Source organism: Vipera ursinii (genome assembly GCF_947247035.1).
Source record: "Vipera ursinii genome assembly, chromosome: 2".
Taxonomy (NCBI): domain Eukaryota; kingdom Metazoa; phylum Chordata; class Lepidosauria; order Squamata; family Viperidae; genus Vipera; species Vipera ursinii.
In genome coordinates this window covers 279,096,531-279,118,900 of record NC_139513.1, presented here as the reverse complement: position 1 = coordinate 279,118,900, position 22,370 = coordinate 279,096,531, and the positions used below count along the sequence as shown (strand labels likewise).

General features: G+C 38.4%; 1 protein-coding gene across 11 annotated transcripts in view; it reads left to right on the top strand.

Moving 5' to 3' along the window:
- The window catches only part of NEDD4L (NEDD4 like E3 ubiquitin protein ligase), a gene marked incomplete at its 5' end in the record, with an annotated part of 308,703 nt that overhangs the window by 223,345 nt on the left and 62,988 nt on the right, over window positions 1-22,370 (top strand). For all 11 annotated transcript variants that reach the window (XM_083354777.1, XM_083354776.1, XM_083354775.1 and 8 more), the window contains 5 exons: window positions 794-844; window positions 8,665-8,726; window positions 8,842-8,941; window positions 10,381-10,547; window positions 21,220-21,352. In XM_083354777.1, coding sequence (XP_083210903.1) covers window positions 794-844; window positions 8,665-8,726; window positions 8,842-8,941; window positions 10,381-10,547; window positions 21,220-21,352 — 513 coding nt within the window. The remainder of the gene's footprint in view (window positions 1-793; window positions 845-8,664; window positions 8,727-8,841; window positions 8,942-10,380; window positions 10,548-21,219; window positions 21,353-22,370) is intronic.

Below are 22,370 nucleotides of genomic sequence, written 5' to 3'. Positions count from 1 at the left end.
GGGCGTATAAGACGACCCCCCAACTTTTGAGATGATTTTCATGGGTTAAAAAGTCGTCTTATACGCCGGAAAATACGGTAATGGGACCCAAACTTTGATGCAGTGTCCTGGGTTTCAGATATACTGTACACACATTAATTTCTCTCTGTATAGCATCTCCTCCTCCTCCCCCTCCTCCTCCTTCTCCTTCTTCTTTTTGCCTGTAGAAATTGTTTGGTGCTTTCCCTATGTGAGTTAGGTCTGTCTACTGTAGCAAACAGAGAAGATAACATATAAAGGAAGTGAGTGTGTCCAATAATACTTAAAAAATGGGACATTAATCTTTTCAGACAGAATATCTTGCTTTTCCCAGCATGAAAATCCTAATATGCGTTGTACATAGAATAATAAACATTACTGTTTTTTCTGTTCTTTTTATCAAATGTTATCATTAAAAAATAGAATTCCTGTTTTGAAATGAATCAAGCAAGATAAAATGATCAATTGACTTCATCTACCTCCAACATTCAGTTCAGCAGCATTTTTGTGACTAGCTTGAAATTAAGGCAGCGGGGGTGGGGGGTGGAGATAAAATATTTAGGGTCTGTCTCTGGTTATGTTTATTCAGGCTGCTCAAGGACAAAAACATTATATGAAATACATGTAACTGAAATGCTCTGACAAAGCCAAGACTTTAAAGTGTACAATAATTAAAGTATAATTTAAAATGGCTTCAAAAACTGATTTGAAATTAATGTCAATGACTACTGATTTAACAACAAATTATTCTAAATGTTTTCTATTTCGTTAACAGACCAGAGACGACTTTTTAGGTCAAGTGGATGTGCCACTTAATCATCTTCCGGTAAGAACTTTTTTGTGCTTTAAACCTCTCTATTTTGTAGAGGTTAATTCAAGAGTGACCTAAATCAAAAGTAGATAGGATTTGTAAGATACTTACTGTTATTCATTAGACATCCACAGGGTTCACCTTGTAGAGCAGGATTTCTTGACCATGACAAGTTTAAGATGCATGGACGTCAACTCCCAGAATTCCCCAGCAAGCATGCACACTGGCTGGGAAATTCTAGGAGTTAAGTACATGCATCTTAAATGTGATGGTCATAAATGTGAGGACCTGTGATAAAGTTACTTTTTCAGCACTGTTGTAACTTTGAATGGTTCAGTCATTAAGTGAGGACTTCCTAGTAAACATCTAAATGCTCATTCTGACATTTTGACTGGCATTTATATGGGTTTGGATTCAATGCGGCACAATGATTTATTCTAAAAAGTAGTGGAATTCAAGAATTTGTAAATATTAAGTATCTGTAGATGTTCCATAACTAAGGTTACTATTTAATCAAATGGGAACATCATTCTCCATCCCAATTATGATTTATGATGGACTTTTAAAATGACAAAATCCATTGTCTAAATTTGTTGGAGACTGGCTGAGCCGAGGGAGGAGTCAAATGGGAATTAGTCTAGAATCTCTATATAGGCACAAGAGGGCAAGATCCGGCACCCCAGCCACCCCAGCCACCCCCACCCCATTGAATACTGTTGAACCTTAAATAAGTCTGGCTCAGATACAAACTGCCAGTGTGAGAAAATTCCTGTATTATAGGCATGAGCAATAAAATAGTTAATTGAACTTTTCACATGTGGATTTGACTGTTCCCGTCTGCCAAAACTGCAGTACTTTAATGTTTTCATAGGTATACAGAAGATCATTTTTATTTAAACTTGAATAAGTTGTAGGCTAATTTTATAGACTTATTTAACAGTTATATACATCTTATATTGACCAAAAATGTTACCTTATTCATATGCTGTTCTTTCTGCTCCACTATCAGGCATTTCTCATTATCAGAATAGCCAGCACTAAATACAACTTTTTTACATGTTTAGAGTTGGTAATTCAGTATGAAACAATTTCTTTACATTGTTCAGCTTTTAAAGAAAAAAAAAGAATCCACGAAGACAGCTATGTGCACATATCTGTTATCTGCTTTGTAGGGATGGATAGATGATAATAGTAATTTCCTCTTATTCCAGCATGTGGTATCCAATACCAAATTGTTAAATTTGCATCCAATTCAAATGTGCATTCATACATTTATATAATACCAATCAGTAATGATGCTAAATAATGCATTTCTAAAAATGGAATTTGTTCCACTGAAAATAAATTGTGGAGAATTATTTTGGACATTTCCCACCTCATGCTGTTAATTACAGATTTTGGCTAGCAAGTTCCAGCAGGCTACTAAGAAGACAAATTGTTGCAGACAGCGAAAATCCAGAGTACTTCTTTCCCACCAGTATCAAATTTATTGATTGCATCTTCATCTAAATATCCTGTATTTAATCCTCAGAAAAGGGCTTGTGTAAATTTTTCCTTGAATCATGGTAGAAAGTTAGATTGGCCCCTTCTCATCTATCCTTACCTAGTCCCTAAGATGCCTCCTTTTCCATCTTCCTGATAAACAGGAACCTATGGAGAGTTGGTGGTCAAGAAAGAGGCTTTCAAGGACTGTATAACCCTAAGTCTAAATAACAAACTAGATGGAGTCTTTTCATTACTTGCCAGGCAGCTGTTCTGTAGGAATTAATTTGCTACTTTCAGCTTTGTCAGCTGTTTTTTTCCAGTATATTTGTGTTTGCCTTGAGTATTATAGTTCCCTAAGAGGCTGAAAGTTGGGGTGGTCCAGTAAAGAAGTAAATATCTAATTTCCAGAGGGGTGTAGAATAAATTATGGAGGTATCCAATAGCAGATGCTTCTCTGTTACATGGCAAAATTTTAACTGCATATGCTTCTCAGCAACAGATATAAGACGTATGTCTGCATAGGTATTTGAAAGAACCAGAAAGAATATATATACATTTTTGATGGTCCCTACATATAACATACAAATCCAGTTCTGAAAGACGTTTTTCCTCACAAATGAAACTGTATCATGTCATAATGGGGAAAAAAAATCTATTGTTCTCCTTTAGGGAAGGAATCAGTCCCAAATAGATTGATAAAGAAACCTTTGGATATTAAATTTTGGGTACTAAACAGACAACTAAAATATTGGATCAGGAAAGAGTCCAGGTTTTTGCTGAGACTCGCAGTTGGTAATGAGTGGAAAAGTAGAACAATTCTAGACTGTTTTAGCACTTTCATTGGTGTCCTGAGTCATATAAATTCATCTTTGTCTGGGAATTTAGTATGTCTTTGCTGCAGCTGTTCTAGTCGATTTCCTTAAGTACTGGAAGTTTTAAAGACATGTCTATGCAGTTTCATTTTGGAGTTAACTATCTATATTAAAAATTTACAACATTACCAAGACCTTTCCAATTTCTTTAACCAGGATTCATCTCTTTATTCCTATCATTAATCATTACTGTTAACCATACAGAGTGCATTGCAACTTTAATCTCACTTTTTGTTCTTCCATTGGCCTGTAATTGCACTGGTGCACAAAACAAAGATGGAACCATTTGGGGTTTTTTTTTCTACTTTGAGGTTTATTTTTTACATTTTACTTCTCTCCCCTTTTTACATTTTCCTTGATATTCTTCCAATCACATTTTCTGAGTTTTAAAATCATTAGCAGGTCCTGTCACCAGCATGATGATTAACAATAATGATAAGTCATCCCATCCTCAGAAAGTGCTCTTTATATAATTGTCATTTGCTACAGCATGTTAAGGCCATTTGCTGTCCAAATGTTACTTATAGGAGTGTGAAGCTAAGCATTGTTTCAATCCTTTTAAAACTGAGACTGTATTATTTGAAGAAGTGCTGCCATTTTCAACACACCATGTCACCAGAATTCAAGGATGTACATTTCCCTTCTTGCCCTCCAAAATGAGGACTAGAGTCCAGAGCAAAACATATATTTGTTTATATGTGAAACAAATGAAAATTAAAAATCGTTAATACAATTTTTAACCAACCAGCTGTTTAAACATTTTCTCCTGTAATTTTAAATATTACAATTTGGTAATAATGTTGGGGAAATGTCCTGATTGTTCTGTTATTTTTAGGGATGGATATACTGTAGTTTGGGGTTTTTGTGTTTAATTTCTGGACTATCTTCAAATCACCCCTTCATGGATTACTGCCTTGTCGTGGTGAAGGGACTTGCGTAATTCAATGAAGCTATGAGCTATGCCGTGCAGGGCCACCCAAGACGGACAGGTCACAGCAGAGAGTTCTGATAAAACATGATCCACTGGAGAAGGAAATGGCAACCCACTCCAGTGTCTTTGCCATGAAAACCCTATGGACAGTACCAAAAGGCAAAACGATATAACACTGGAAGATGAGCCCCTCAGGTCGGAAGGCGTCCAATATGCTACTGGGGAAGAGCAGAGGGCTAGTACTAGTAGCGCCAGAAAGAATGAAGCGACTGGGCCAAAGCCGAAAGGATGCTCAGCTGTGGATGTATCTGGTGGTGAAAGGAAAGTCCGATGCTGTAAAGATTTTTTCTCCATAGGAACCTGGAATGTAAGATCCATGAATCAAGGAAAGCTGGACATGGTCAAACAAGAGATGACAAGACTGAACATCAACATCTTAGGAATCAGCGAACTAAAATGGACAGGAATGGGTGAATTTAATTCAGATGACCATCAGGTATACTACTGCAGGTAAGAATCCCTCAGAAGAAAGGATAGTCAATAAAAGAGTAGGAAAAGCAATACTGGGATACAATCCCCAAAATGACAGAATGATCTCAGTTCTAATCCAAGGCAAACCATTCAATATCACAGTAGTCCAAGTCTATGCCCCAGTCACTGGTGCTGAAGAGGATGAAGTTGACCGGTTCTATGAAGCCCTACAGCACCTTATAGAACTAACACCAAAAAATGAGGTCCTTATTATCATGGGGGATTGGAATGTTAAAGTAGGAAGCCAAAAGATAACCAGAATAACAGGCAAGTTTGGCCTTGGAGTACAAAATGAAGCAGGGCACAGGCTGATATAATTTTGTCAAGAGAATATGATGGTCATAGCAAACACTCTTTTCCAACAACCCAAGAGACGGCTTTACACATGGACATCACCAGACGGTCAACACAGAAATCAGATTGACTATGTGCTCTGCAGCCAAAGATGGAGAAGCTCTATACAGTCAGTAAAAACAAGACCAGGAACTGACTGTGGCTCAGACCATGAGCTTCTTGTTGCAAAATTTAGGCTTAAACTGAAGAAAGTAGGGAAAAGCACTAGGCCACTCAGGTATGAACTAAATCATATCCCTGACGAATATACAGTAAAGGTGACAAATAGATTTAAAGAATTATATCTGATAGACAGAGTGCCTGAAGAACTATGGACGGAGGTTCGCAACATTGTACAAGAAGCAGCAACTAAAACCATCCCAAAGAAAAAGAAATGCAAGAAAGCAAAATGGCTGTCTGAGGAAGCTTTGCAAATAGCTGAGGACAGGAGGGAAGCGAAAGGCAAGGAAGAAAAAGAAAGATACACCCAATTGAATGCAGAATTCCAGAGAATAGCTAAAAGAGATAAGAATGCCTTCTTAAATGAACAGTGCAAAGAAATAGAAGAAAACAATAGAATAGGGAGGACTAGAGATCTCGTCAAGAAAATTTGAGAAATGAAGGGAACGTTTCATGCAAAAATGGGCATGATAAAGGACCAAAATGGCAGGGACCTAACAGAGGCAGAAGAGATTAAGAAGAGGTGGCAAAATTACACAGAAGAACTATACAAGAACGAGCTTAACATCCCTGATAACCACAATGAGGTGATCACTGACCTCGAGCCAGACATCCTAGAATGTGAAGTGAAGTGGGCCTTAGGAAAGCTGGGCAACAACAAAGCTAGTGGAGGTGACAGTATTCCAGGTGAGCTATTCAAAATCTTAAAAGACGATGCAGTAAAAGTGCTACACTCAATTTGCCAGCAAATTTGGAAAACTCAACAGTGGCCAGAGGATTGGAAAAGATCAGTTTACATTCCAATTCCAAAGAAAGGCAGTGCCAAAGAATGTTCAAACTATCGCACCATTGCACTCCTTTCACATGCTACTAAAGTTATGCTTAAAATACTACAAGCTAGACTCCAGCAGTATATGGATCGAGAACTACCAGAAGTACAGGCAGGATTTCGAAGAGGCAGAGGAACTAGAGATCAAATTGCCAACATACGCTGGATCATGGAGAAAGCTAGGGAGTTCTAGAAAAACATCTACCTCTGCTTCATTGACTATGCTAGAGCATTTGATTGTGTGGATCACAACAAACTGGCAAGTTCTTAAAGAGATGGGAGTACCACACCATCTTATTTGTCTCTTGAGAAACCTAAATGCGGGTCAAGAAGCAACAGTGAGAACTGGACACCGAACCACTGATTGGTTCAAAATTGGGAAAGGAGTCCGGCAAGGCTGTATCCTGTCACCCTGCCTGTTTAACTTATATGCAGAGCACATCATGAGAAAGACAGGGCTAGATGAATCAAAAGTTGGAATTAAGATTGCTGGGAGAAATATCAACAGATGACACCACTCTAATGACAGAAAGTGAAGAGGAACTAAAGAGCCTCTTGTTGTGAGTGAACAAGGAGAGTGCAAAAGTTGGGTTGAAACTAAACATTAAGAAAACCAAGATCATGGCATCCAGCCCTCTCAATTCCTGGCAAATAGATGGGGAAGAAATGGAGGTAGTGACAGATTTTATTTTCCTGGGCTCCAAGATCACCGCAGATGGGGACTGTAGCCAAGAAATTAAAAGACGCTTGCTCCTGGGGAGGAAAGCCATGGCTAGACAGCACACTAAAAAGCAGAGACCTCACCCTGCCAACAAAAGTGCGTATAGTCAAGGCTATGGTCTTTCCAGTTGCAATGTATGTATGGCAGTGAAAGTTGGACCATAAGAAAGGCTGAGCGCCAAAGAATTGAAGCCTTTGAACTATGGTGCTGGAGAAGACTCCTTGGACTGCAAAGTGATCAAACCGGTCAGTCCTAGAGGAGATCAACCCTGACTGCTCTTTAAAAGGCCAGATCCTGAAGTTGAAACTCAAATACTTTGGCCACCTAATGAGAAGGAAGGACTCACTGGAGAAGAGCCTAATGCTGGGAAAGGTTGAGGGCAATAGAAGAAGGGGATGACAGAGAATGAGGTGGCTGGATGGAGTCACTGAAGCAGTAGGCATGAGCCTAAATGGACTCCAGAAGATGGTAGAGAACGTGAAGGCCTGTAGGAACGTTGTCCATGGGGTCGCGATAGGTCGGACACGACTTTGCAACTAACAACAACAACAACATCTTCAAATCAACCTTCCACCACCTAAAGATCTTAGGGAATTATAGTAATTGTAGATATAACCCTATCCGGAAGTACTAGTTCAGATAGAAAATCTGTGCACTGTAAAAAGCTCTCTATTCAAATAGAAAAAGCCCTGTTTTTATTTATATTTATTTAATTTGATACCTGTCCAAATACTGATAATGTAGGTGTGGAATTGTAAACTGTTTTGCAAACTTAAATCTGAAATATTTCTTAATGCCCTTTTCTTTAACACCTTTAGAAACAGTATTGTAATCTGTATTAGGTACCCCTTGAGTAACTTCTTCTAATGTATTTGTTTCATTCTGAAATGGATTTCTTCAGTATTAAACCCAGAATTGCTGTTTTCCATTTCATTCTCTTTTTCCACATGAAAGCAGTGCATCTTTTTCCCATAGACATAACATCCCCCAGTACTTTTATGTGAATTGTTTGGGAAGACTGTAATCAATCCTCAGATCTCTGCTTTAAACTGTTAGTGAATTGCTTGAACATGTTGAGTTATTGAAGAAACACGCAAAGTCTTTCCATTCTAAAGATTACATCTCTGAGTTGTAACATTATCACAGCTCGTTCACAAATAATAACTCTCTGAAGATGATTAAAAACTAGAGTTATGAGAAAAATATATTATATGGAGAGTCGGGTGGTGGTGGGAAAGAATGTAAGATGTGGATTTATACTTGATTAAAAAAAAATACTCGTTCAACTGTTCAGCAATATCAAAAACAGTTTTCCCCATTTCCAGACAGTGTCCTTTTCCAAACCTCTTGTGAAGATGTCAGGGATTGAACTTTAGAGGCCACTGAGCAATGACCGTTCAGGGTCCAGAATTGGAGCATCCACCTCAAGTTCTTCAGACAACATTTTTCAAATTTCCTGTCCAGGCTACTTTTTAGGTAGTAGAGGTAGTGAACTTGTTTTGTGAAGAGTGTATTTTCACTTGACAAACTGCAACATGTCAAATTAGCCATTCTGGTTTGTAATCCTTTATTAGTAGTATACTATTTAGAGTTATGGTCTGCTGGACCATACATGGTTAAATGTGTTTTTTGATCCCAATTAATAGTTAAAGAGAAAGTCTGAATAGATGCCTGCACATGTAATTTTATAGCAATTGTTACTCAACAAGGTGTTTTTTTATCTCCCCAGTCCCCACGTTTTTTTACACAAAGATTGTGATAGTTCGTTCTGAGCAATTAATGGCGTTGAGGGTGACACCTAGTGGAAATACTCAGTTATGGAACAACTGTCCATGCCGAAAAAAGCACTTCCAATTAATTATTGTTTAAGATTTTTGTAACTTTACTATCACCAGGATATTTAGGTGTCTGCTCTTCAGCATTAATTATTTGCTATTCTTATTACACCAATAGACTGAAGACCCAACTATGGAAAGACCTTATACGTTTAAAGATTTCCTTCTTAGACCAAGAAGGTGAGATCTTTTTTGTATACCCTACTTTTTTTTGTTTTTGTTTAAAGTGCTTATCTAGCTCCAACAAGTATTCTAAATCACAACTATATTTACAATGGCTTTTTTCCTTCCATAGTCACAAATCTCGAGTAAAAGGATTTTTGAGGCTGAAGATGGCTTACATGCCAAAAAACGGTGGTCAAGAGGATGACAATGATCAGAGAGAAGATTCGGAGGTAAGCCTTTTGAATCAGACATATGTGTCTTTTTTCCCCAAGTTGACTGGATTATTGCTGGCTGAGGAATTCTGAGTGTTGAAGTCCACACATTTTAAAGGCGTTAGAGTTAGGAAACATCGGTCTAGAGCAGCACTCCCCCCCCCCAAAAAACCTTTTGGGCATCAGAGACCGGTTCCGTAGAGGACGATTTTTCTACAGACAGAGGAGGGTGTGGTTTTGTGCGCTGTCTGGATCCCTTGCATGCGCAGATTGGACTTCGCTCACTTGTGTGGCTCAGTTCCTGGAGGGGGTTGAGGACCCTTGTCTAACGGATTAGCCTACTACTTTTCAGGTCTCCTAGTTAGGTCACAGCCAGGAATTACATTGCTAAAACTGAAGAAGCCTCCAATATCTTACTACAATATGTGGACTACTGTGACTTCAGAAGGTGGTAAAGTAGGATTGTGGTAGATATAGCCCTCTCATTACATCACAGTTTAGACCAAATCAGCCTTGCAAGCAGCATAAGTTTATTTTTACCATCATCAGGATGAATAATTCAGATCTGAACTATCTTAACCTTTACATACAAGCCTTTAGCATGAAGCATTGTTTTTCAAACGTACTGTAGTTGAATGAATTCTTCTTCCAGGATATGAAGCAAGCATGCATTTCTTCCAGCATCATGTTTCAGAACTGAATTGTTATTCTGATTAGCAGCGCTAGGTTGCTGGGAGCAAATCTACTACTCTGCAGAGTTTAATGTTGTAATATACTCCAAATATAAGTGTTTGTATGTAAATGCTGACTCCAACTTGATCTCTGGTAACCCCATGCATACTTTAATCTGCTCTGCATGAGGCTGCTTTCAAAGGTGATTAAGATGACTAGGAAACTGCACCCTGTCTTCCAGTTTAAAGATGCTCTGTAGAATAGGTAATAGCTAACAGTTTATTTTGTGACTCAATTCATGTTCCTCACAGGGATTTGAAAATTTGGCAATTCTGAAATCCCCGGCACATCCCCAGCACATCTCTGAATGTGCATTTACAGAAGCACTTTCTTTAACATGTTCTTTTTATCACTGTCTTAGATTTGTGGATGGAAGCTCTGTTCTTTATCCTTGCTTTCACCAAAGTGAGATCTTGTTCAGTTTGTAGACAAATGGTTTGCTGTATAAATAAGTGTTATAAATTTAATGCAATTGACTCTGAAAAGTAGAATAGATATTTTGTCAGTTTATCTTTCACACTTGGGAATGTCATCTTAATATGCTTTTTCTGACCATTTTCCTTTTTTGAAGGATCATCTTAAATTCTGGCTCATCTTCCTTTTAGATTAATGTGATTATTGGAAATGGAGTAAAGGAAAGATTCTTTCCATTGTTTATAATGATAATTGCACACATAAAGGCTTTCAGGTTTTAAATGTAGCTTTTTAATTTGTCCTCTTTAAAGCATGGCTGGGAAGTAGTCGACTCGGGAGATTCCCCCTCTCAGCGCCAGGAAGAATTACCCCCACCTCCCTTACCTCCTGGGTGGGAAGAGAAAGTGGACAACCTTGGGCGCACCTACTATGTCAATCATAATAACAGAACGACACAGTGGCATCGGCCAAGTTTGATGTAAGTTCCTGTTTGAACATTGCATATAACTTTACTGTTGTAATATATAATATATCCATTGATGTAAAACATGCTCAGCGATTTTAAAAAGTATGAACTTCAACTCCCCAAACTGAATTTTCCCATGCTGGCTGGAGAATTCTGGGAGTTGAAGTTCATACATCTTAAAGTTGCTAAGGTTGAAAAACAATCATCTAAAAGGCTAATCTTGAAGAGCAGGTTTTTCAGCAACTGGAATTTCTGTGGTCATAGGCAGTGAACTTCAAAAAATCATATTAGGATAAACATGTGCTCTCATTTATTTCATATTATGATTGTGGGCTTTCTTCAGTGGCTCATTATGATTGAAAATATTGGAAGTTTGATTTGATCTAACCAGGATTTCTTTTAGGCCCCATATTCTGAAATGGGAATGCTGCTGGTAGACATAAATAGATACAAATATATTATTGCAAACTCTCTAACTGAGAGCCAGCTTGGTGTAGTGATGAAGATGTTGGCCCCATAATCAGGAGACTGTGAGTTCTAGTGCTCCCTTAGACATGAAAGTCAACTTGGTTAGGCCAGTCATTCTTTCTCAGCCCAGTCTACCTCACAAGGCTGTTGTTGTAGGGGAAACAACAACATGGGAACATTAAGTATGTGTTCTGCCCTAAATTAACCAACATAAAGGCAGACTAAACAATAACAGTCTAAACTTAATAACTTGGCCTGATTTTTGTCATGCAATGGAAGGAGGAATCGTGTTGTGGGCATATGTCTTATTTGTAGACATCTGCCTACAGTTTTGCTCTTCTTCTGTTATATGACAGAAATCAGACCTCTAAGTAACCTCAGCTTCCTGTTTCACCTGATTGGGAAACAATGGTTGGTTTATCTTCCTGGCTTGCTCCATCACTCATAAAGTTCAGACAAAATAGGAAACCATTAAGAGACTTTCCAGTTTGATATCTTCAACAGTGATGGGAAGTGTGAAAGCGGTGTGTGTGGAAAGGCTCTTTGATTAATATTGATTTATTAAACTAGGTAAAATGATCTTAATCAGTCACTTGGCTTAAAATCCTATCTCTAATAATGTGCTGTGATTCATTCTGCTGCAATGAATGAATTAACCTATAATAGTAATGTGGCTACAGCAAGCTCATGTAGTGCCTCTTTTGAAAATTATGATTTTTAAAGGGTGGGTTATTTTCAGTTCACACCATTCAATTTTGCAATTACAGGTTATGTCAGGCTATGTTTGTTTAGGCTATGCAAACTGCTTAAATTTGGAGGGGCATTTCAGCGGAGTCTCTCCAAAGATGTGCTTGCAGTTAGGGCAATAGCACTTAGACTTATATAGTACTTCACAGTCCTTTACAGCCCTCTCTAAGCTGTTTATAGAGTCAGCATATTGCCCCCAGCGATCTCATTTTACTGACCTCTGAAGCATGGAAGGCTAAGTCAACCTTGAGCCTCTCAAGATTGAACTCCTGGCAGTGGGCAGAATTAGTCTGCAATACTGCATTCTAACCACTGTGCCACCACGGCTCTTTTGTGATTATGGTGTACTGTGTCTTCTTAAAGGCTCTATTCATCTATTGGAGTATCTCTTCGCTTTTTCTGAGCATGCCCAGAAGATGTGGAGAGAGCCTCCGTGAGCCACATGCAAGCTCCTTAGGTCTTCAAGGAGCGGTTTTGCAGTCCAAATAGTTAAAACCTTATTAATTTATAAAGCGAGGGACCTAACTTGTAATTTACTTATGAAGCATGATAGTTTAAAAAAATAGCTATAATAAGTCTAATATATAAGTATAATGTCCTAATATTTTTTTCATACAATTTCTCTCTTTTATACTTTATTTTATTTTATTTCCTTTCTTTTCTTTTTGTGATTTGCCACCTAATTAGAAGCTCAGTTAAATTATTAAAGTTTATTGAGATATTTGCAGGCTCTAAACTGAAAAACTCTTCAGGGTTAAATCTATTTTAGTCCGGTTGGGTTTACCCCTGAGTAAGGATGCATTATTATTGGCCTGTTAAATCTATTATGTTTGGGGGTAACGCTCCATAATTTAAATGCTACTTAGACCTGAGTTATATGGGAAATCAATGCATCTGCTACATAGCATGCTCATAAATATACATTGTCTTAAAACAGTTTTTAAAATGTGCTGTGATCTGGATATATTTTTTTAAGTCAGATTTTGCACTCTTTGGAAGAAAGGACCATTCTGGGATGTTGGCTGCATTTCTAAAAGACTGATTCTCAGCCTTAATTATAGAATTGCTTTATAACGGGCTTCCTGTCAACATTCCAATTTAATTCCATAAAATGTAGTCTGCTTTGCTGTATTGATTAGTTCTCAGAAGTCTTCAGGGCTGTGAAATTGCAAAATGAGGAGGTAATTATTATCCCTCTAGGATGGATGCTTGCTCTTGCTGTTGTAAAGATTTGTCACATTTTATTGCTGTATTTGGGAGTTGTCTCCATTATAATATTGCTGATAATAGATTCAGTAAGTGATGCTCATTTTTTCAGAGAGAGAGAGAGAAAGAGAGAGAGAGAGAGAGAGAGAGAGAGAGAGAGAGAGAGAGAGAGAGAGAGAGAGAGAGAGAGAGAGAGAGAGAGAGAGAGAGAGAGAGAGAGAATGAGAATATGTAGCCGGTGTTCACAGTAGAAATAATGCTACTTGGGACAGATTTTCTCCAGAGTAAATTTGATGGGGGGGGATGAACCCGGAAGGTGGTGGATGGGTTCAGAAACAAGGATCAAATCCTTTCCTGAAACTTCCTTTTCTTTTTTTTAATTTCTTCAGTGTCTCTTTCTGTGCAGAAAAAGCAAATGGATGGATCTCTGTTTTGAAATTTGACTGAAGGCTGCACAAAAAGAGAATAAACAAGGGCTACAGATTGCTCGTTCCTGTTGTAGGTAGGACAGTAGTTTTCAATTAGGTTTCTCTTTCCATTCTTCTGCCAGGGGTGTTTTTCCAAAAGGTAACTGGCTTGAGCATCCACTTTGTTTTAAAAAAGCTCCTTTGGGACAACCATGACGTGGATGATAGAGAATTTATTTATTTTATTTTATTTTATTTTGTTTTATTTTTATTTTATTTTATTTATATACCGCCCTTTCCCGAAGGACTCAGGGCAGTTTACAGGGTGATTAAAACAAAAAATACAAAAGTTAAAAACAGATTAAAAAAATTATATCCGTCCCTGAACAAATAAAACCCCAGTTAAAATTAAAATTAAAATTAAAATTTCCATAGACATTCAATTCTTCATTCCCTATTCCTACGGAAATTCTTCCTTCGTGGCATATTTAGAATGTGGAACATACTATCTTTATGCTGGATGCGTCTGTAATGACCTGTTTCAAAACCTAAAAACACCACTGCATGGGTCTGAACTAAAAGTCTTTCCTTTTTTTAAAAGAATTCCCAGCATTAATCTGGCTATGGTAAATTGTTGTCTTTTGTCCTGAACACTAGCTTTCAAGGCAGTTTACAATAAAACAATGCTAACTCAATAAAGTGCAGATAGTCCTCGACTTACAAAAGTTTGTTTAGTGGCCATTCGAAGTTAAACAATACTGAAAAAGTGACTTGTGTGACTGTTTTTCACACGTATCGCCACTGCAGCGCCCCCATGGTCATGTGATCAAAACTCAGACATTTGGCAACTAACTCATATTTATATTGATCGCAGTGCCCTGAGGTCACACTGGCAACTTTCTGACAAGCAATGTCAATGGGGAAGCCAGATTCTCTTAACAACCACGTTACTAACTTAGCAACTGCAGTGATTCACTTAACAACTTTGGTAAAAAATAAGGTTGTAAAACGAGGCAAAATTCACTTAACAAATGTCTCGCTTAGCAACACAAATTTTTGGTTCAATTGTGGTTGTAAGTCGAGGACTACCAGTAACCCTGCCCAGATAATAACAGCCTTCTTATTCTATACATTTCCATTTCTTCTGTCAGTTCTAATCCCAGCCAAATGGTATAAATTATGATCAACGTATCTTTGGCCAGAACCAAAGCCAAGGGTAAAGCAAATGGCACTCAGCAGTCATAAAATTTGGAATGCCCTGTCTGGAAATGTATTACCCTGTTACTGAGGTCAGATTTCTTATAGGAAAGATAATTGTTCTGTAGAGCACTAATAGGCATGCACAGAACAATAGGCCATTATTATTCTCCCCTCCCCTCCTCTCTGAGCTTTAATATGGGCCAGAGACATTGACAACCTCAGTGTATCTTTCAGCCCTGGTGCTTAGAGGCATTTTCTGGACACATTGTTTGTACAAATGTGCCTTGCTTTAGTTTTCATTAAGCGCAGCCTTCTCTAATATGGGGCATATTAAAATGACAGTTGCCTTAATTATCAAGGTTAATATTAGTCTTGTTAAATTATACATGAAATGCTCTATATTTTATACACAATGTTCTGTCATTCGGAGTAAGCTGCCTAGAATCTGTAAACAGCTTGCAAATGTGTAAATTGATTAATCAATAGCTGCAACAACAAAGGGTAGAAGAACTCCATAGCTCTAGAGATCACCAGGTTGGGAAAGGCTAGCTTAGCTCTAGATGTAAACACAAGTTCTTTGCGTTTGCAGTGCTACAGATAATGATGTAGCTTTAGATGTGAACTGCGCAATTAACTCAAGAAACCATCTTTATGATGAACCAGTACTTCAAGATGTACGAATCACAGTCGCTCTAAATAGGTACACTTTAAAAAAAACCTCCTATATTCCCTCTAATATCAATGCCATACAATATAGTATTTGCAGCATGTAAGAAACTGTACATTTTTAACCTAAGAAAAGCACCCATAACATACAGGTAGTCCTTGACTTACGACAACTGGGACCAGAATGTCCATTGCTAAACAAGGTTTCCGTTGCTAACTGATTTTACACTTTTTTCCCCCACAGTTAAGCCAATGACTGCAGTTGTTAAGTGAATCCCAGGGTCATTAAATGAAACTGGCTTTCCCCATTGACTTTGCTCATTCAAAGCTGTCTGGGAAAGTAACAAATGATGATTGTGTGATTCCCCCTATGCCTCCAGCATTCTAAATACAAGCTGGTTGCCAAACACTCAAATTTTGACCATGTGACTGTGGGGATGCTCATAAACGCGAGGACCAGTCACAAGTCATTTTTTTTAAACTTGTAACTTTGAATGGCCACAATCGATGGTTGTATCTCAATGACTAGCTGTATAGCTTGATGGACTTATATATTATGCAAGGTGAATCCGTTGAAAAGGCTGAAACATTTGTCTGAATCGCTGTCTTCAACTCTTATTACACCAAGTGGGGCTTGTATCAAGCAGGCAACAACACACCCACCCATTTACTGTATTTTGAAACTAATTGTAGAGAGTAGATAAAAGTTTTTTGCATGTCTGGAGCTCTTTTAAAGAGCCTTGGTGGAGCAGTGGGCTAATGCCTCCTTAAATAACACCAGCTGCCTGCAATTAGTGCAGGTTCGCATCCCACCAGGCTCAAGGTTGACTCAGCCTTCCATCCTTCCCAGGTAGGTAAAATGAGGACTCAGATTGTTGGGGGCAATTAAGCTGACTTTGTAATAATGCCGCTTGGGGGTGTGTGTGAAAGCCCTAATAAGCAGGTATATACATAGAATGAAGGCTACTGCTAAGCTTGTAAGCCGCCCTGAGTCTTCGGAGAAGGGCGGGATATAAATGGAATTAAAATAAAAAAAATAAAAAATAAAAATAAATCTTTTGTAACTCCATGGGATCAGTTCACAGTGATAAATGAAGTCAAAAGGAAGTTCTGAATAGCAGTCCTCCTTCTTCTGCAGGCTACATCTAAGATCTCAGCCCATACTCCGTGCAGGCAGTCCTTGCCTTGCAACCACAATTGGCATCAGAATTGCTATTGCTAAGCAAAGCGACTGTTAAGCGGGTTGCGCTCGATTTTATGACCTTTTTGCCATAGTCGGTAAGCAAATCACTGAGGTTGCTAAGTGAATCACACAGTTGTTAAAGGAACTCAACTTGTCAGAAGTCAACCTGGGAAGGCCACAAATCGCAATCAGATGACTCCAGGATGCTGCACGTATCATAAATACATGCGCCTATACAGTACGGGTATTCCTCAAATTACGGCCACAATTGAGCCCCAAATTTATGTGGCTAAGCGAGAAATTTGCTAAGTGAGTGTTGCCCCCATTTTATGACTTTTCTCATCACTTTTGTTGTTAAGTGAATCTGGCTTTCCCCACTGACTTTGCTTGTCAGGAGGTCACAAAAGGGGGTCACGTGACATGGCAGCTGTCCTAAATGTGAGTCAGTTGTCAAGCATCCGAATGTAAATCACGTGACCACGGAGATGCTGCAATGGTCCTAAGTAGGAAAAATGGTCATAAGTCACTTTTTTTCAGTGCCATTGAACTTTGAATGGTCACTAAATGAGCTGCTGTAAGTCAAGGACTGCTGTATTTTGATCACGTGACCGTGGGGATGTTGCAATTGTTGTAAGTGCAAAGACAGGTTGGACTTTTTTTTTCTGTATCATATTAACTTTTAACGGTCACTGAACAATTGGTTATAAGTTGAGGACTCCCTGTGCTTTCGGAAAGGGCGTGAGCAGATGAATTTATATGTTTTATTTCAGTTGGCGTGTTCAGCAGGGTATTGCAACAAGGCTCCTGATTATAGCCAGCAACATTGCCACATTAAACTGCATTTCTAATGCTTCTTTGTGATTTTAAACTTACAACCCTGGATGCCTGTGTGGAGAGCTTTGTAAACAATTCTGGGAAGAGTAAAGCCATATTAACAGTAAATCATTTTTAGAGCATTATGAATGAATGCCTCTCAAGCAGACTTCTGAACACAGCAGATTGCTAAAATCTGGAAGACATTAATGATGTACACATTTATTCAGCTAGAAGAAATTCTCATTTTAAAGTGCCACACATTCAATTTCTTCTATAGAAAGGTATTTAAGGTTTTGGTTCACATTCTATACATTTTTTTTCTGATTAAGTTTCAGCTTCATGATTTGCACATGTTTTACTGATAGGATTATTCTGAAGGTGCCAGCTAGTACAAGATTCCAAATTGTAAAATCTCCAGTAAATGGATGTGTAAACTCTGGTTGGGCATATTTACTGAAAAGCCACTCCAGAATCACCTTGAGCCAGATGGGCAGCAATTAAATTTGATAAATAAATAAAAGGAGCTCATAGCCTCTCTGGTTTCATGGGTTCTACTTGTCAAACTGCTCTTATTAGTACACAGGTTGTTCCTGACATTCGACAAAATTGTTCCTGTATTTGTTTCATGCCCTGCGTCCTGCAATGGTGGGATCGATTGTGGTTTTTCTTTAGTGTGGCCTTCCAGGTTTTCATATCTTTCTTCTCTTCAAAGGGAAAAGATACATTATTTTTCCTGACTTTTGATCTTGTACTTTACGAACCACTGCATATGCTTTGTGAATTCTGCTTGTAACGATTCAGTAAACTATTGGCTGAAATAAAATAGTTTCCCTAGTTCCTGCTTTAGCACCATTACTGGGTTTTTAGATGTGAGCAGTGTTGTGGCCTACAGGTGTGGCCTATTCGGGAGGTTGAAAGTTCAATCCCAGGTAGCAACAAAAGTTTTCTCTCTTAGGGCAGAAAGAAAAAAATATCTGTTGCAAACTCCATATTGGCGTCAGGAAACACTCAACTCTATCAGTTGCCCTAACTCAGGGGTAGGCAACCTTGGCTCTTTTATGACTCTTGGATTTCAACTCCCAGAACTGGCTCAGGAATTCTGGGAGTTGAAGTCCACGAGTCATAAAAGAGCGGAAGGTTGCCTACCCCTGCCCTAACTCTACCCCAAATTAAGGGATTACAGGGTTGTAAATGGTGGGGGGGAGAGTGTGTGTCTGTGTCTGTGTATGTGTAACTATTATGTGTACTTTTGACTTTTAATTCAAAATAAAGATAGACACATACTGGAACAGTGTCCCTTTAAAGCTCAACAGCCTCTAGTTTCTGACCCTTTGGTGATTGAAGCAGTAATGAAATAGTGATTATTAACCAGCCCATTCTTTGGACATGAGATTTATTCTCAAGTGATTCATTATTTGCATGCCTTAACAGGGCCCTTTGGACATCTAAAGGCCGATACTAATAAATGAAAGTAAAGTAGAGATTGAGGAAATACTGTAGAAGAAAGTGGATGGACAGGATCCAAGAGAATTCTGGAAATCTTTTGGAAGAGTAAATGATTATTATGAGTCAGGCAAGAAAAACCTAGCTCATTAGCTTCTACTCAAATTCTTCACATACAAAGCTTAACTCTCAATCCATGTCGTCTGCCTGTTCTTTGAGGCTAGATATTTTTTAATATCAGGGTTTTTTGTACAACCAAATTGTTTGCTTCTGTCTATTATGATACAAATATTTCAGGGAAAGTCTTTGTTTTATTCTTTGAGTCTGATTCATTATGCCATTTTATTTTTTTCCAGCTTGTTTGTTTGATCTTCATTGGTCCCTATAATTTATAGTTGTAGAAATAATCCAGGTAGAAATATTGTTTATCAAATTATTAAAATAGTAAGTAGTACTGTTCAGTATGGCAGGGGAAGATGATTTATTAAACTCAGGGTTGTGGCACTGAAATAGGAAATGGCATTTAAATGTATAGAATTCTTAATACCAAATAAAAGAATTGTGATACGGAATATATTTAATGGTAGAAGTCATTTGAACATGCAATCTAATTTAATTATACTTTTATTCTCTTGAACCCAATATGATCTGTACCAGCCTCCATTTGTTTGTTTTTTATCTTTAGCTCCCAATATTCCTAATTATTGACAATACTAGCTGGTATAATGGGAATTGTAGTCACAAATATTTATGAGGTATAAAATGTGAGGGTTGGAAGAGACTTTGGTTATCATCTATTCCAAACTACTGCCACTGGCCGTCCAGCCTCTGTAAACATCTCAAGCAAAAGAGAATCCACCAATTCTTTAAGTATGCTGTTCCATTACTAAATAGCTGTTGTTGTCAGTAGAAATTTTCCTGGTTATTCAACCAAAATTCCTTTCTTCTAATTGAAATCCACTGATTCTTTTTCTTGTCTTCTGGAACAAATTTGAAAAATGTCCATCTTTTACATCAGACATCTCAAACACAAGGCCCGGGGGCCGGATCTGGCCCGCAAAGTGGTTTCATGTGGCCCGCAAAGCTGTCCTGGAAACAGTCAGGGAACGGCCCCTGCTGCCTTGGCCCTGGCCCAGAGACTCTCCTTCTGCCAGAGACCCTCAGATCTATCCCACTCATGCCCAGGCCCCCATAGGCACCCTTGATGCGAACGATGTAGAGCTGGCCATGCCCAGCCAGTAGGCCATACACACTCCAGCCATGCCCACCCAGTAGGCGCACCCACCCTGGCCATACCCACCCAGCCCCCTGAGGGCAACCGCAATGCTGATGTGGCCCTCAGTGAAATTGAGTTTGACAAACCTGTTCTACATGACAGTCTTTCGGAAGCTCAAGGACACCTGTCATGTCTCCTTACAGTCCTCTCCAGACTAAACACACTCAGGAGCACCAAACATTTATCATAAAGTGTGGGGTTTTTTTCAGAAGACCCAATCATCTTGGTTCCTCTCCTTTTGATACCCTCTCTTTTGAGAGTGTCTTCCCTAAAATATAGTGCCCAGAATTGGATACATTCAGACCAAGGCAGAATAAAGAGGAATTATGACTTCTTGAGCTGTTTCTACCCTGACAGTGGATTTTATACCATCTGCAGTTTTATGTAGGTTTTTTGTGTAAACTTTTAATTGGGAATGCTAAGAACCAAACTGAGAAATGCCTGTATAGGCAGCATGTTGAGTGATATAATCTACAGATCCTTTTAAAAATTGTTTTTCTTTATTTATTCAATTGGATAAAACTATAATATGATATTGATGCCAATTGTCCAAATTTTGTTTAAGCTACATCTCCTGACATATGAAATAATTGTGCTCATCTAGTACACAAATATGTTTTTGTGACAATAGGGTTGTATTTTTACCTGCTATTGCCACCCAACCATCACCTTGCCCAGAAAATTGTTACTGAGATTTCTATTTCACATGCAGAACCAAGCTATTATTAAAGATGTAGTAAGTTAAAACATTCACTAAAACCAATTTTCTTCAAAAATCAAAGAAAAAAAGCAATGGAGCATGAGATGATCTTCCCTTGAATTAAAGAGGATCCACAACAAACACAGTTGTTTCAATAAGGCAACAGGATGAGTTAAATTATACACTGCATCCCATGTGTTGTATCAATCAGCTTGGACTTTGGACCTCATTCTTAATTGTTGCTGCTTTGATTATTGAAATTTGCCCTTAATCAAGCTAATAGCTTGAGACAACAAGCTTTTATTTGCTTTGAAGGACAAACTGATCATTATTTAATTTGAGTTGCCAGAGATTTTGAGAAATAATTTATCATTTGTCTCCCGTTGTTAATAAGTATCAGATGCAGCAGAGACTTGAGAAGCTCTGACATTTTAATAGCTCAGTGTGTGTGTGTGTGTGTGTGTGTGTGTGTGTGTGTGTGTGTGTTTGTGTTAACTTGGAAGTATTTCAGCTAATGATGTCTTTCTTCCTTCTCTGACTCATGTCTCTTTCACCAACCTCTGACATTTCAGGGATGTGGCTTCTGAATCTGACAACAACATCAGGCAGATAAATCAAGAGGCTGCCCACCGAAGGTTTCGATCAAGGAGACACATTAGTGAGGATTTGGACCCTGAGCCCTTGGAGAGTGGAGATGTCCCTGAAGTACGTGCAGGATTTGAAAAGAACCCTTTAATAGTTTTGCCCAACTGAGTGTACTCATTTGTTTATGAATTGCCTTGTTAAAAATTTTTACTATCCTGATTTTTTCATGACTTCAGCCAGAATGACCCTTTAAAATGGCTTAATTTGGACTCACACTTTTCAAATGAAATTTGTACTAAAGGTAGGGCTGAAATACACAATTGAGAAGAGTTAAAGAAGAGACATGTTAACATAATGTAAATGTTTGCTTGTGTGTCATCTTTCTCTGATCATTAGTGCTTCCTTGGCTAAGGAGAAAAATTGAATTGGATTCATTAATTGATTGAAATTTGTATATGTCACGGTTTTCCAAAATGAATCCAGAAAGTTCACATATTAACAACATAAAAGAGATCGAGCTGCTAAAATCACTTAATAAAAAGCTATCAGAGTTAAAATACAGTAAAAGATTAAACTGCCAATCAGTGCCCCCTACCAGCAAATTATATAATGGCCAGCCCAAAGTCCTGCAGAAAAGTAGTGTCATGTTTGTAACAGTAAACTACCTGAACAATGGGATTGAGTTTCTGAATAGCTTCTGCTGAAGAGTACTAGATTGCTGTTCTGCCGAATAAAGGGAAATAATAGGGAATGAATTGTCTAAGTTTATGGAACATTTAATAGCCATCATAGTGTGTATTTACTCAGTCACATGTTATCCTCCATTCCTCAGAAGTATAAATACTTCAGTGATCCACGACCTAGGACATAAATGTAAAGGGGGTTGGGTGGGTGGGGCAGACAGAGACAGCCTGAAAGAGAAGAGCCTTCTCAGCTTTTGCTCCTCCCCTTTGGAACATCTTGTGCCCATGAGTGAGGTCAGCTCCCAACTCCCACAAGAGCCTGAAGACCTGGGTCCAATGGGGGTTGTTATTCTGGAGGTGTGAACTGATTAATAACAGATCTCACCTTCCTCTCTGCTCAACCTATTCCCTTCCTCCATCTTTTAGTTTTATTTATAGCTGCTAATTCCATATTT